This window comes from Mizuhopecten yessoensis, unplaced genomic scaffold, assembly GCF_002113885.1.
Source record: "Mizuhopecten yessoensis strain PY_sf001 unplaced genomic scaffold, ASM211388v2 scaffold10963, whole genome shotgun sequence".
Taxonomy (NCBI): domain Eukaryota; kingdom Metazoa; phylum Mollusca; class Bivalvia; order Pectinida; family Pectinidae; genus Mizuhopecten; species Mizuhopecten yessoensis.
In genome coordinates, this window is record NW_018408809.1 from 93,014 (window position 1) to 109,418 (window position 16,405).

Genomic DNA, 16,405 nt, shown 5'->3' on the forward strand with positions numbered 1-16,405 from the left:
GAGGACTTACCTTGATGTAGAGAACTTTGTAGAGGGAGCTGATGACTCACTTTGATGGGGAGGACTCTGTAGAGGATGCTGAGGACTAACTTGGATGGGGAGGACTTACTTTGATGTAGAGAACTTTGTAGAGGGAGCTGATGACTCACTTTGATGGAGAGGACTCTGTAGAGGATGCTAAGGACTAACTTGGATAGAGAGGACTTACATTGATGTAGAGAACTTTGTAGAGGAAGCTGATGACTCACTTTGATGGGGAGGACTCTGTAGAGGATGCTGAGGACTAACTTGGATGGGTAGGACTTACTTTGATGTAGAGAACTTTGTAGAGGGAGCTATGGACCTACTTTGAAAGAAAGGAATCTGTAGAGGATGCTGAGGACTTACTTTGATGAGAAGGATTCTGTAGAGGATGATGAAGACTTTATTTGATGAAAAGGATTTTGTAGGGAATGCTGAAGACTTATTTTGATCGGAAGGATTCTGTAAAGGATAATGAAGACTTAATTTGATGGGAAAATTTCTGTAGAGGATGCTGAAGACTTTCTTTAATGTGGAGGACTCTGTGGAGGGTGCTGATGACTTATTTTGATGAGGACTGTAGAAGATGCTGAGGACATACTTTGGTTGGAGGAACTCTGTAGAGGATACTGAAGACTTAATTTAATGAGTCTGTAGAGGATGCAGAGGACTTACTTTGATGAGGCTGTAAAGGGTGCTGAGGACTTACTTTATTGATGACTGCAGAGGGTGCTGAAGACTTACTTAGATAGGAAAAACTCTGTAGAGGATGCTGAGGACTTGCCTTAATATGTCTGTAGAGGATGCAGAGGACTTACTTTGATAGGAAGAACTCTGTAGAGGATACTGAGGACTTAATTTAATAATGGACTTTACAGGATGCAGAGGACTTACTTTGATGAGGCTGTAGAGGGTGCTGAGGACTTACTTTGATGAGGCTGTAGAGGGTGCTGAGGACTTACTTTGATGAGGCTGTAGAGGATGCAGGACTTACTTTGATGAGGCTGTAGAGGGTGCTGAGGACTTACTTTGATGAGGCTGTAGAGGGTGCTGAGGACTTACTTTGATAGGAAGAACTCTGTAGAGGATGCTAAGGATGACCTCTTGGTAGATGTTCATACGTTCCAGTACATTGATTGTGCTTGGATGCTCTGTCATGTTGTCATGGGTAATCTCATAGAGGCCTACAACATCAAAATGTCAGATATATTATATAGAAAAATGTTAAAATTGGCAAAATGCAAGTAAATTGTATAAAAAAAATGTGTTATTGACAATACAAATACTTTTTGTACAAACATTTTCACTTTATGCTTAGGAAATTTCAAATAATTGCAAGAAAACTTGATTCCTAAGACCATTTGCTGTTTCACAGTTCTTTACGAGAAAGGTTTTACTTTGATGATACAATCAAAGAGAGAGATTATTACTTGTATTATGGGCATAGACTGAATCAATAGAATACATACATGTATGGCTAGAACCAAAATTAAATGGAAATGTACAATAAAGATCAGACATCTTGTATGATGTGATCAACTCAATGAAATCATTAGTTACATACAATAAGTATAAATCAAATGTGGAAATTGTATCCGAACTAGATACTTCTAACACAGTAGGCTAAAACCATAATTCAAAACAAATCTCGGTCATATGATATTTCAGATTATCATACCTTCTGTTAAAATCTCGTAATCTGATTGGTTGAAAAAGATGTGAACATTTTCAATGTTACTTGCTCATTTTACAAAGATAAAGAAGACAGGGTGACATTCCAAAAAAAATCACATGCGCCGAACGTATGCGTGCACGGTTCGTCCCAGTGCCAGGGTGTTATCAAATCACATTCATGGTTGGTTCATTCGACAACTGTTGAGATGAAGTCTTGGTTTATGTCAAATCAACACAAGGACCTTTAAAAATGGTGAAGTGGTGAAACACCTAAACATGACACTCGGTATAATAAAATAAAAATCACATTCATGAGAGGGCGATATTGCATATTTTCACCCATCGGAAAGCATTGTTCCTTGGGGTGAAAATATGCAATATCGCCCTCTCATGAATGTGATATTTATATAATGTTAGATCAAAATTACAGGGTTTGATATGTTTGTGTTTTATGTCCTAGTAACAGCTTCGGTCATTTAAGGATTTGCCGGGTCCTGGTGGTAGAGGAAAACTGGGGTGCACAGATAAAAACCACCGACCTGTCGCCATAACTTGTGGTGACTGCCCCCACGTACATATGCAGGCCTCGAACAAACAAACCAAATGTTGGAGGGGTAGACGCCTTCACTGGTCAGCCATCACAGTACCACAAAGTAGGGAAAATCATATCAAATTCTATAAAATTTTACCAATTTGAATCATTTTTGAGTTGTTATAAACAAATCATACACAACATTTTATAGCTTGTAAAATATCATTAAACTATACATAAATTCTCATTAATCATTGGATTTTTTTATTGTACTTTTTGAGGCAATAAACAACCTGAAAAATTTGCAATATCTCCAGAATTTTATGATCTATGATTTCCTCCGGACAAGTAACAGCAGAGAGATATTCATAAAACAGAAATATTGAGATTAGATTTGGGTCTTCTTTGTTACTTTATCTCCAAATCAAACAAGAAAGTGCATAATTTTCTTTTACACACAGTACACTATGTAAAATGTGATGTCACATGAGTTTCCTGTGATATAGAACTAGTGACATTTGGTCTGTCTGCAGAGGGTAGTATTACAGTGATACAGCATCTATTTCAAACCAAGCAAAAAATACCATTTTTTCCTATTCCAGAACATTCTGCAATCTAGACCGCCAGAGAACAGCTTCTGATTAAATTTACTTCCGCTGTGTTCAGTGACTTTTCTTCCATCACATCCCTAGCTAGTCTCCAAGGTTACTACAATCACATCCATCACATCCCTAGCTAGTCCCAAAGATAGTTGGGGATACTAGGAGCTATGATTGCATCTAGTCAGAGCTAACAGACAGTTGGGGATACCAGGAGCTATGATCACATCTAGTCAGAGCTGTCAGACAGTTGTGGATACTAGGAGCAATGATCACATCTAGTCAGAGCTAACAGACAGTTGGGGATACTAGGAGCTATGATCACATCTAGTCAGAGCCGTCAGACAGTTGTGGATACTAGGAGCAATGATCACATCTAGTCAGAGCTAACAGACAGTTGTGGATACTAGTAGCTATGATCACATCTAGTCAGAGCTAACAGACAGTTGGGGATACCAGGAGCTATGGTCACATCTAGTCAGAGCTAACAGACAGTTGTGGATACTAGTAGCTATGATCACATGTAGTCAGAGCTGTCAGACAGTTGGGGATACTAGGAGCTATGATCAGTCAGCGCTAACAGACAGTTGGGGATACCAGGAGCTATGGTCACATCTAGTCAGAGCTAACAGACAGTTGGGAATACCAGGAGCTATGATCACATCTAGTCAGCGCTAACAGACAGTTGGGGATACTAGGAGCTATGATCACATCTAGTCAGAGCTAACAGACAGTTGGGGATACTAGGAGCTATGATCACGTCTAGTCAGAGCTAACAGACAGTTGGGGATACTAACAGCTATGATCACATCTAGTCAGAGCTAACAGACAGTTGGGGATACTAGGGTGAATACCAGGAGCTATGATCACATCTAGTCAGCGCTAACAGACAGTTTGGGATACTAGGAGCTATGATCACATCTAGTCAGAGCTAACAGACTGCTGGGGATACTAGGAGCTATGATCACATCTAGTGAGAGCTAACAGACAGTTGGGGATACCAGGAGCTATGATCACATCTAGTCAGAGCTAACAGACTGTTGGGGATACTAGGAGCTATGATCACATCTAGTCAGTGCTGTCAGACAGTTGGGGATACTAGGAGCTATGATCACATCTAGTCAGAGCTAACAGACTGCTGGGGATACTAGGAGCTATGATCACATCTAGTCAGAGCTATCAGACAGTTGGGGATACTAGGAGCTATGCATGATCACATCTAGTCAGAAGTAACAGACAGTTGGGGATACTAAGAGCTATGATCACATCTAGTCAGAGCTAACAGACTGTTGGGGATACTAGGAGCTATGATCACATCTAGCCAGAGCTAACAGACAGTTGGGGATACTAGGAGCTATGACTACATCTAGTCAGAGCTGACAGACAGTTGGGGATACTAGGAGCTATGACCACATCTAGTCAGAGCTAACAGACAGTTGGGGATACCAGGAGCTATGATCACATCTAGTCAGAGCTAACAGACTGTTGGGGATACTAGGAGCTATGACCACGTCTAGTCAGTGCTGTCAGACAGTTGGGGATACTAGGAGCTATGGTCACATCTAGTCAGAGCTATCAGACAGTTGGGGATACTAGGAGCTATGATCAAATCTAGTCTGAGCTAACAGACAGTTGGGGATACTAGGAGCTATGGTCACATCTAGTCAGAGCTATCAGACAGTTGGGGATACTAGGAGCTATGCATGATCACATCTAGTCAGAAGTAACAGACAGTTGGGGATACTAAGAGCTATGATCACATCTAGTCAGAGCTAACAGACTGCTGGGGATACTAGGAGCTATGATCACATCTAGTCAGTGCTAACAGACAGTTGGGGATACTAGGAGCTATGATCATATCTAGTCAGAGCTATCAGACAGTTGTGGATACTAGGAGCTATGATCACTTCTAGTCAGAGCTAACAGACAGTTGGGGATACTAGTAGCTATGATCACATCTAGTCAGAGCTAACAGACTGCTGGGGATACTAGGAGCTATGATCACATCTAGTCAGAGCTGTCAGCCAGTTGGGGATACTAGGAGCTATGATCACATCTAGTCAGAGCTATCAGACAGTTGGGGATACTAGGAGCTATGATCAAATCTAGTCAGAGCTAACAGACAGTTGTGGATACTAGGAGCTATGATCACATCTAGTCAGAGCTGTCAGCCAGTTGGGGATACTAGGAGCTATGATCACATCTAGTCAGTGCTAACAGACAGTTGGGGATACTAGGAGCTATGATCAAAACTAGTCAGAGCTAACAGACAGTTGGGGATACTAACAGCTATGATCACATCTAGTCAGAGCTAACAGACTGCTGGGGATACTAGGAGCTATGATCACATCTAGTCAGAGCTATCAGACAGTTGGGGATACTAGGAGCTATGATCAAATCTAGTCAGAGCTAACAGACAGTTGTGGATACCAGGAGCTATGGTCACATCTAGTCAGAGCTAACAGACTGTTGGGGATACTAGGAGCTATGACCACGTCTAGTCAGTGCTGTCAGACAGTTGGGGATACTAGGAGCTATGATCAAATCTAGTCAGAGCGAACAGACAGTTGGGGATACTAGGAGCTATGAGCTATAATCTGTTTTCAAGCAATTAGTAACACACAGATCAGTCATACTAGTCAGAGCTAACAGACAGTTGGGGATACTAACAGCTATGATCACATCTAGTCAGAGCTAACAGACTGCTGGGGATACTAGGAGCTATGATCACATCTAGTCAGTGCTAACAGACAGTTGGGGATACTAGGAGCTATGATCACATCAAGTCAGAGCTAACAGACAGTTGTGGATACTAGTAGCTATGATCACATCTAGTCAGAGCTAACAGACTGTTGGGGATACTAGGAGCTATGAGCTATAATCTGTTTTCAAGCAATTAGTAACACACAGATCAGTCATACTAGTCAGAGCTAACAGACAGTTGGGGATACTAACAGCTATGATCACATCTAGTCAGAGCTAACAGACTGCTGGGGATACTAGGAGCTATGATCACATCTAGTCAGTGCTAACAGACAGTTGGGGATACTAGGAGCTATGATCAAATCTAGTCAGAGCTAACAGACAGTTGTGGATACTAGGAGCTATGATCACATCTAGTCAGAGCTATCAGACAGTTGTGGATACTAGGAGCTATGATCACATCTAGTCAGAGCTGTGAGACAGTTGGGGATACTAGGAGCTATGAGCTATAATCTGTTTTCAAGCAATTAGTAACACACAGATCAGTCATACTTGTCACAAATGCTGTTATAAATATATGCAAATTATTTAAGAGTAATATCTTTTCCACAAAACTGTTAACAGCTGATCCCATTTGTTTTAAAACAAATATCATTATACTGCTGTTCAATCAACGTGACATAATGATATTACAGAGACGACATAATGGCATCGTGATGAATGTGCGCCATTTCAACGAGCACCGATTCAGTCATTTGTCACCCGATCCCCAGTGTATTCCCATACTCGCATAGCTTGTTCAACGTCAGGCATTGTACTCCACATAGCCATATGTCATATAGTATCAGCACTGTTTATTTTCTCCTATTTGGATGAAATTTGAAATCCTAGTGACAATTTATTTAATACATTATTCAGTGTTTCAGATTTTGTAAATTATTATCCACCACTGATACTCGGACAGATGTGTGTTGTGTATTGCCTATTTCATGTGTCACCTCCATTCTAACCCTGTCTAGGAAAGCTTGCCAATATTGGCCTCCCTTAGGATTTCCTACGCTGTCTTGATTCATGACTTAAATCAGAAGTAGGGACATTTTAACCTGTAGAAATATATAACAAATACCCTGCGGGGCCTGTATCACTCATATCTTTTACCATTTATTATTTAGACAAGACATCGGAAATATTTCAGCTTATATGAAACCAAGGTGGCAATTTCAAATGTTTTATTGACCAAAACAGTAACAAAAAACAACACTTGGTCAAGTAAGTGACCTGGATATTTTAACCAGTTTTGGCTTAAGTTTTCCTTATGGAACTTGAGAATTACTGTACAAATTTAGTTGAAGCCTTCCTCAATGAAATTGAGAGCTGCTGTACAATTTTGGTTGAAGCCAACTTGACTGTATTTTGTTTGTTTGATTTTGTTTAACGTCCTATTAACAGCTAAGGTCATTTAAGGACGGCCTCCCCTGTGTGCAAGATGCATGCGTGTAGTGTGTGCGTGTATATTTTGGGAGGCTGCAATATGTTCGTGTTTGGAACTTGAGAAATACTGTATCTGCCTTAATTCTTTTGGGGTCAAACTTTTGCAGTTTTATCCATGAAATAAGTTTCTGTGGTTTGAAATTTTGCACAAAACAATGATAAGTCAATACTGTTAATTAACACTCTATTAGAAAGGCAAAATATTCACTGGGTTTATCATAATATCTTTTAGGGCAACCATAAATTGGGGACATGGTCGAAATCTTCAATTTTTAAACAAACCCAAGAAATAACTAAACTTGCTCAAAATCTTAAAAGGTTGTCTTCCTGCTGTCCCACGAGAGTCAAACCGCTCATTGATAAAACAATGAATTCCTTTGGCCAAGGAATGTTCTAAACCATGGAAAAGATGACAGAAAAGCAACAAATACTGAACCACGCATGGCAAAGGGTAACAAAGCCGACTACCTGAAAGTATCTCTCCAACGGCTCTTTATTTTAATTTCATACAAACATATAACGATGTATTTGATATATTTGATACAGACAATAACTTCAACAAGGTCTGCCCAAATTAAGACCCCCTTTAATGGTCCAACACACCCCTCCACCCTGATGCAAACAGTCATACCCATGTCTACCAACCAGCACACAGCGGTTACAGGGATAGGTTACAGGGATAATCTTCGAAAAGGTATTGGTGTCAATATAAATGTATCCAGATGGTGTCAATATATTTGTCAATATAAATGATATGGGGCTCAAAACTGAAATTGGCCTCTCAATGTTCCAATTTTCTTATAATCAAACATAGAATGGCCCCTCTTAATTTGAATATTGACTGAAAATGGCTAAAAATGGCCCACTGCTCTCAAATTCCAGGATTTTCCCTGTTAAGATGCTGTTAAATGCTCTAGATCTAGGAGCTAAGGAACACGGGAACCGGACAAAAGTTCTGTATTATTATTTTTGTTTTTGTTACCACCGTGTGAGGAGGGGTTACACAAGATTGTAAAAAAGTGAGGTAAAAAAGAAGAAATTACAATATGGGAGTGTGAAAAAGTGAGAGAGAAAGAAATCAACAAGTGTTGATTTGTGAAGAAAAATAAATAGAATGTGTTTCATGTATTGTAGTTCGTAGCTGGGGCAGCCCATACCCAGACGACCCACGAATGATGCATGCATGCCTGGGTTATTAAATGTATATAAAAATAATAATTAATGAACTAATTCACTAATGAACACAGAACTATAACATACTGGCCGCTACCTGTTGGTAAGTTCCCGTCCAATGATGTCCTACAGTTACTATCAGGTATTGCCACACATATCGTTTTGGAAAATGATATTATCTCCGGAGGATTGGTCTTAATTAAAAAGCTAGCACACCTTTCTGCCAGATCATTGAGATAGAGTGATGGACTGCCATCATATCTTGAGCATCGGCAAACTGAGAAATCCTATAGAAATGTCTGCTGCAGTGTTACTGTGATACAGTGAGATCACACAGCAGTGTATAAACACAGAAAACAGTCTGTAGAACTGATAGAACTAAAAACAAAGCATTTCATTAGCAGTGCCTCCTTTTATGTCTGCCTCTTACAATGGTTCTAAACAAAAATATGACGATATGTATCTAAATGTTGTAAATATAAATGTATCTAAATGTTGTAAATATAAATGTATCTAAATGGTGTCAATATAAATGTATCTAAATGTTGTAAATATAAATGTATCTAAATGTTGTAAATATAAATGTATCTAAATGTTGTAAATATAAATGTATCTAAATGGTGTCAATATAAATGTATCTAAATGTTGTAAATATAAATGTATCTAAATGGTGTCAATATAAATGTATCTAAATGTTGTAAATATAAATGTATCTAAATGTTGTCAATATAAATGTATCTAAATGTTGTAAATATAAATGTATCTAAATGTTGTCAATATAAATGTATCTAAATGTTGTAAATATAAATGTATCTAAATGTTGTCAATATAAATGTATCTAAATGTTGTAAATATAAATGTATCTAAATGGTGTCAATATAAATGTATCTAAATGTTGTAAATATAAATGTATCTAAATGTTGTAAATATAAATTTATCTAAGTAAATGTAAATATAAATGTTTCTAAGTAAATGTTGTAAATATATCTAAATGTTGTTAATATAAATGTATCTAAATGTTGTAAATATAAATGTATCTAAATATAGTAAATATATATGTATCTCAATGGTGTCAATATAAATGTATATAAACAACAATATGTATCTAAAAGTTGTAAATATAAATGAATCTAAATATAGTAAATATAAATGTATCTCAACAGCAATATGTATCTAAATGTTGTAAATATAAATGTATCAAGATGGTGTAAATATAAATGCATCTAAATAGTGTCAATTAATATAAATGTATCTAGATGTTGTCAATATAAATGTATCTAAATGTTGTAAATATAAATGAATCTAAATGTTGTAAATATAAATGAATCTAAATAGTGTCAATATAACTGTATCTAAATGGTTTCAATATAAATGTATCTAAATAGTGTCAATTAATATAAATGAATCTAAATGTTGTCAATATAAATGTATCTAGATGGTGTAAATACAAATGTATCCAGATGGTGTCATTATAAATGTATCTAGATGTTGTTAATATAAATGTATCTAAATGTTGTAAATATAAATGTATCTAAATGTTGTAAATATAAATTTATCTAAGTAAATGTAAATATAAATGTTTCTAAGTAAATGTTGTAAATATATCTAAATGTTGTTAATATAAATGTATCTAAATGTTGTAAATATAAATGTATCTAAATATAGTAAATATATATGTATCTCAATGGTGTCAATATAAATGTATATAAACAACAATATGTATCTAAAAGTTGTAAATATAAATGAATCTAAATATAGTAAATATAAATGTATCTCAACAGCAATATGTATCTAAATGTTGTAAATATAAATGTATCTAAATATAGTAAATATATATGTATCTCAATGGTTTCAATACAAATGTATCTAAACAACAATATGTATCTAAATGTTGTAAATATAAATGAATCTAAATATAGTAAATATATATGTATCTCAATGGTGTCAATATAAATGTATCTAAACAACAATATGTATCTAAATGTTGTAAATATAAATGTATCTAAATATAGTAAATATATATGTATCTAAAAGTTGTAAATATAAATGAATCTAAATATAGTAAATATATATGTATCTCAATGGTGTCAGTATAAATGTATCTAAACAACAATACGTATCTAAATGTTGTAAATATAAATGAATCTAAATAGTGTCAATATAACTGTATCTAAATGGTGTCAATAATAAATGTATCTAAATAGTGTCAATTAATATAAATGTATCTAAGTGTTGTCAATATAAATGTATCTAGATGGTGTAAATACAAATGTATCCAGATGGTGTCAATATAAATGTATCTAAATAGTGTCAATTAATATAAATGTATCAAGTGTTGTCAATATAAATGTATCTAGATGGTGTCAATATAAATGTATCTAAATGGTGTCAATATAGATGTATCTAGATGGTGTCAATATTATAAGACTCTTTCATGACCATGGGTGTATGGCAGGGAAATTCCAAGGGTGGAATTTCCCATCTGTACACCCTTGAGCATGAAAGAGTATTTTTCTCTCATTCCAACAACCAGAATAAGCTCATGATCAGAAACCATGAAAATGCGTTTGGACCTGCCACCATTTTGAAAGCCGAGGGTTTTGCCAAATTCGAAAATCCTGTGGGTGGAATTTCCCTAGCCTACACCCTTGGGCATGAAAAAGTATTGTTTCTCTCATCCCCACCACCAGAATATGTTCAGAAACCATGAAAATACGTTTGGACCTGCCAGCATTCTGAAAATATCAATTTTCCCCAGAGCTTTTTAGACGAATACAAATCAGTCAGCCAGATTTTGCATACCCCATATTTGCAAACAAAGTTTGTGCAAAAAAAATAATCACATCTTTCTAACGTTTACAGTAAATATATCGTAAAATGTTTTAACCTTTTTTTTTTTTTTTTTCAGTACACGGTATTGGCTCAATTTGCCTATCATATGGTTGTTTGGTAGAATGCATAACACATTTCTTATTAATACTGGTTTTACTAAGGTTTTAATTTATCATTTTGCCTTTTCCGCATTTCGGCATCAAAGGGTTCCGAATTTGCGACATCACGCCCTTGTTGAGCCATTGTGACGTCACGTCACGTGAAATGGGGTATAATATCAAATTTCCTACACCCCTCCTTACCCTGGGCAGCTCTATCTTAAGCTGTGGTCCCAACCCGCCGTACTTGCAAGTGCGTGCTGTCTACTTGCAAAAACGTGGGTCAAATTTGGGGATCCGTACGTGGTGAGTACCGCCTCAGTACGGATTTGGGAGCATGCAGACACACCGTAGCACTTTTAGTGCATGAGGAACTTTCGCTGCGTTCAGGATGCGGTCTGGCTACGGATGATTCACCCAAGTACGGGTGACGCGCGTGCCTTCTACAGGCAATGAGTGCACAACGCACTGACTCCATAAGTATTTTTTATTTTTGCCAACGGGCACTTGCTCTACGGACGGCGCACTTAGAACGTGCATGCTGCGCACGTGATAAGTGCGTGGTCTGTGCTTACCCGGCACTTCCCCAGTTCTACTGTCCAATGAGCACGCAGAACTGACGTGGACCGTACCGAGTAAGCACGTGCTCCGCACTTACAACACATGTTGTGCGCAATGATTTCGGCAGTATATATAAAAGCCGAGTGACATTGGGCGGAAAAAATCACGTTCATCGCACTTCCATGCACTTACAACATGCAAGTGAGTAATTTATAAGGACACCGTACGTGAGCCGCACGTGTAAGTACGGTCTCTGTACGATGCAGGCAACCGCTCACGGCAAGGCCACGTACTTACACCTTGCCCAACTGTGCGAATGAAATGCGTTGACGTACTACTCTCTCCCTGCTCTTGCCCCCCCCCCCCCGTACCCAGAAAAACGTGGTGGCCGTGGCCTCCCCAAAAAACGTACAAACTAAAAACATGCACGGTGGGTTGTGACCGGGCCTTTACACACAGGGAAATGTATCTAAATGTATCTAAATGTTGTAAATACAATATATCTTTTAATGGTGTTGATAAAATGTATGATGTGAAATACATCTCTAAATTACTAGATGCAAGAGACGCTATCTTAATTTTTGAAATGCTGAGGTATGTGGGAGGCTAGGGGCGCTGTCCTTACCTTGAGTTATGGAGGAAGCATGGACCAGTTGTTTGTAGTAAGAATAGTACAGTCCTGACTCTGTCCTAAAGGATATCTCCCTCTCCACTTCCTGTCAAATAAAAATCGTCACTATTTATATGACATAACTACATAAGATGACTAACACTTTCAGTTGTTGTGATGTTGTGACACTTTTATCACAAATATAATCACAACCTGTTTTCTATCAAACATAATAAAAACAAGTGTTAATTTGTTTAAGTACATGTGACATCATTAAAAGAGTAATCTCCAAACTTGACCTGGGAATTAGCATCATTGAATTTCAAACCTACACCAAAATTGGTGCAGTTCCACAAACGAATGTCTGAACATAATTAAAGTAATGTTAGTTACATTTAAATATATAGATCCTACTTATCTTTTTAACTTGGTTATATCGCCATTAATAAGTACAACCGAAGTCTTACTAAAATCTGTCAATATTCAGGAAAGTTACTGACCAGAAAACATTGTGATACAGGTAGAGGGACTGACAGCAAAAAACAATAACCCCACCTTTTTCAACAAAAAAATTGTGGAGGACAATTCCAAATCATAAGTGGATATAACAATTCCTTATTATTTTGAATTCTGGTTCCATTTCCCCAAAATACCCTGATTAAACCTTCTTAAACTTAGGAAACTTAGACAAAATATCAAGAATATATACAAGATTTACAGGGTTGCCAACTCTCACGGCGTGAGACAAAATCTCACGCATTCGTCACGCAGAGACGACCTTACTCACGCATAATCATGTCTCACGCCACGTGAGCCATACATCTCACGCATTCGAAAATATTCTCCCTCTACCCACGCGAAGCCATAAATCGGCAAATTTTAGCTTCGGTCGTACTAAGGGGAATAACTCTTATTGCAACGTTGTGCTTTGGAAGTGAGCTGACGCGAGGTGTCGCTTTACATCCGGTGGGAACGAATGTAAATATATCATAAGGTGAGTTGTTTTCACAATCGTCTGCTGGATAACCAAACTACTCGGTAGTGAAGCGGACGTAAAACCTATCAATCAATAAAGTTGTTTTCACTCGTAAACTTAATATTGAATGTACCTATCGCACAGAAAAAGAAAATTTTACTAATAATATCGTCGTGCATTAGGAGATTGTTTTTAGGCCGGGCCTTTACAAATATTAAGAGAAAAAGATTATTGAATCACGAACAGACAGTAGCTAATGGCTGATGAAAAGTTTGAAGTTATTTTTTGCAGTAAAGTGGCGTATATGATTTAACACACCTGAGACTTGTAGTAATAAACAATTTTTAATCTGATGCGATGAAAACATAACGAGTTTCGGGAAGTGCTTTGGCATGTTGGATAGACATATTACGTAGGTAGTCAAATACATAATCATGCAACAAATCGGATTGCAAATGTGGTATAAATGCTAAGGGTCTAACTGTTATTTGTTGCTTAGGATAGTAGCCAGAAGTAATTGTAAAATATTTTTCCACTGTTAAATAATCATATATTTTTTTATCTTTCATGTTATGAACTTTTTCATGTTACTATGGTAAAGTTCTTACTTTTGATATGAACTGTTATTTTTTTAACAGGTCATGGAAATACAGAAAAAAAGACTGGTACCTGTTCTAGCCAAGGGTGGAATCGTTACAAGAAAGGCCTTTGATTATATAATGTGTTGCATTTCTGATGTCAGTTTTTTTTGTGTGATAAATAAAAATCTTTTATATATCTGCAAAAAATGTTTTGTTTTATTTTCCTAAAAAAATCTTGAAGTGAAAATATCAACAATGCAGATGTTATAGTAGTCAGAGAAAGCCAGGATTTGTTTGATACATTTGTAATGTTATCTTAACACCCAAAACGACGTTACGCCGCGACGCCATCAAAAGTCTCACACATTGTAAAACCCAGTGGAGGGAGATCTCCCACACTGGACTCCCTAAGAGGTTGGCAACCCTGGATTTACTGTATTGTTAGATAATATATGTGATATACTTCACAATAGCCAACCCATTAATTCTGGGTAGACACAGCTAGTTTCCATGTGTCACATAGATCAGCGGGCATGCAGACAGTCAAGTGTATGAGTGACCATGACTGCCCTTTAGCTGTCACAGACAGAGATTTGGTTTGTAGAAATGTACAGGGAAGGGCAGAGCCAATAATCCACAAGAAGACATGAGAGACAGTTAATGTATTGTAGCCCTACAACAGACACTAGCATCAATGTCCACAGGCAGAGAATCAGGTTCCATAACAGGAGCTGCCATGTGTGTCATGTACACAATAGGTTCTTCCCCTTTGATATCCAACTTAAATACAATTGTATCAGGAAAGATAATAGTGTGCTTCCACCAGGGATAGAACCAGCGACCCCAAGCTTCCCGGTCCAACACTCTACTGATTGAGCTTAAGGGAAATTCCTTCTAGCACGAAGATAGAAGGCAACTGTAATCCCATGTACAATTGAAATCTGCCACGCAAGCATCTGAAAAACACATGATGCCACAGGTGTACCATACATGTATTTTTTGGGTCAGACAACTTCTTTGTACTGTATCCCTATGACAACAACAACACCAAGATGTTACAACTATCATACTACAGTTGTGGGACCGCACAACGAACCAAAAATATCGTGCGCACACCGTGCATACATCGTTGACACACCGTCCGCACATCGTTCACACATGGTGCGCACAACTGTGCGATTTAGCAATCGTTCGCCCCGTTGTGCACTTCCCTCAGCACAACTGTGCGATTTGGTATCATTTGTAGATCAAAATCACGAAATGACAAAAATACGGAAGGCTTGTATGCGATAATGTACACTGTGTATATATCTGTAATTTCTTATCACAATAATCAAGATTATACAATTTCACAATGCGTGTTACACAGTATTACAGCGACCGTTAGGCTGTCAAGAATGGGTTTGGCTCCAAGGTAACAGAACAGGTAAATAACAATTTTATGAGTGTCCAGAGTTTTACCTTACCAGTGCCTGACACACAGAGCTGATATGCGATACCGTTTGATAATGAATAGTATTTGTTATTTGCATTCGTTTGCCTATAGCTCCCCTTCACCTGGATTTTCACACATCCGGCCTTACCCGACGAGTTACGTAAATGCCCCCGGCGGGGAGAAAACTACGGTCCAGGTACATGTACAAAGTGGTTATGTTTACCTGTATACGGGATTGTGTTGTAATTTTACATGTGTCGATTAAGTTTGTTTAGAAACACAGAAAACACAATTCCTAATTATAAGAATATATAGACAGAAAGATAAGTTTATAGATGTTGCTAGAATATAGAAACATACGTAAACATCAAGTTTATATGTTTAAACACGAAACCGTATAAATTGTTAAGGCATTCCTCAATTTACACAAACCACGATTGTTATCGCACAACGTCCGTCCATCGTGCGCAAGCAATGATCGTTCAGCTTTTTATCGTTCGCCCATCGTGCACACATCGTGCGCACACCACACATCGTGTAACGCTGTGCGACCCCACAACTGTAGGTGGAATACTTAATTCGCCATAACTGATGATCTGACCATGCTCTTATACATTCTTTGTAAAGTAACCTTGGATGACTCGAACTGCAATTGATTGAACACCTTGTGTTCCTCATCTCTTATTTATCCCTGACCAGTCAAGACCTTAGTATTTATCCTATCCATTTGACGAACAGGTAGTCCTACCTGTGTACCACACCTACTGCGTGCCACTGAAGTGCCTCGATGCACTGACTGCAGCCGGGCTTATTATGTTAACACAGGTGTCAGTCAGATGTAGCTACCAAGGTTAGAGTGTCTGTAGGTACCAAGGATAGGGTGTCTGTACCTACCTAGGATAGGGTGTCTGTAGCTACCAAGGATAGAGTGTCTGTACCTACCTAGGATAGGGTGTCTGTAGCTACCAAGGATAGAGTGTCTGTAGCTACCAAGGATAGAGTGTCTGTAGCTACCTAGGATAGAGTGTCTGTAGCTACCAAGGATAAAGTGTCTGTAGCTACCTAGGATAGGGTGTCTGTAGCTACCAAGGATAGGGTGTCTGTAGCTACCTAGGATAG

At 37.8% G+C, this 16,405-nt stretch overlaps 1 protein-coding gene across 1 annotated transcript in view; it reads right to left on the bottom strand.

The window, feature by feature from the left end:
* LOC110464134 (probable C-mannosyltransferase DPY19L3) overlaps window positions 1–16,405 on the bottom strand; it is a 62,368-nt gene that overhangs the window by 38,682 nt on the left and 7,281 nt on the right. Inside the window, exons 2-5 of the mRNA XM_021519200.1 lie at window positions 12,310–12,400; window positions 1,016–1,205; window positions 731–815; window positions 308–483 (exon numbers count right to left, since the gene is read on the bottom strand). Coding sequence (XP_021374875.1) covers window positions 308–483; window positions 731–815; window positions 1,016–1,205; window positions 12,310–12,400 — 542 coding nt within the window. The remainder of the gene's footprint in view (window positions 1–307; window positions 484–730; window positions 816–1,015; window positions 1,206–12,309; window positions 12,401–16,405) is intronic.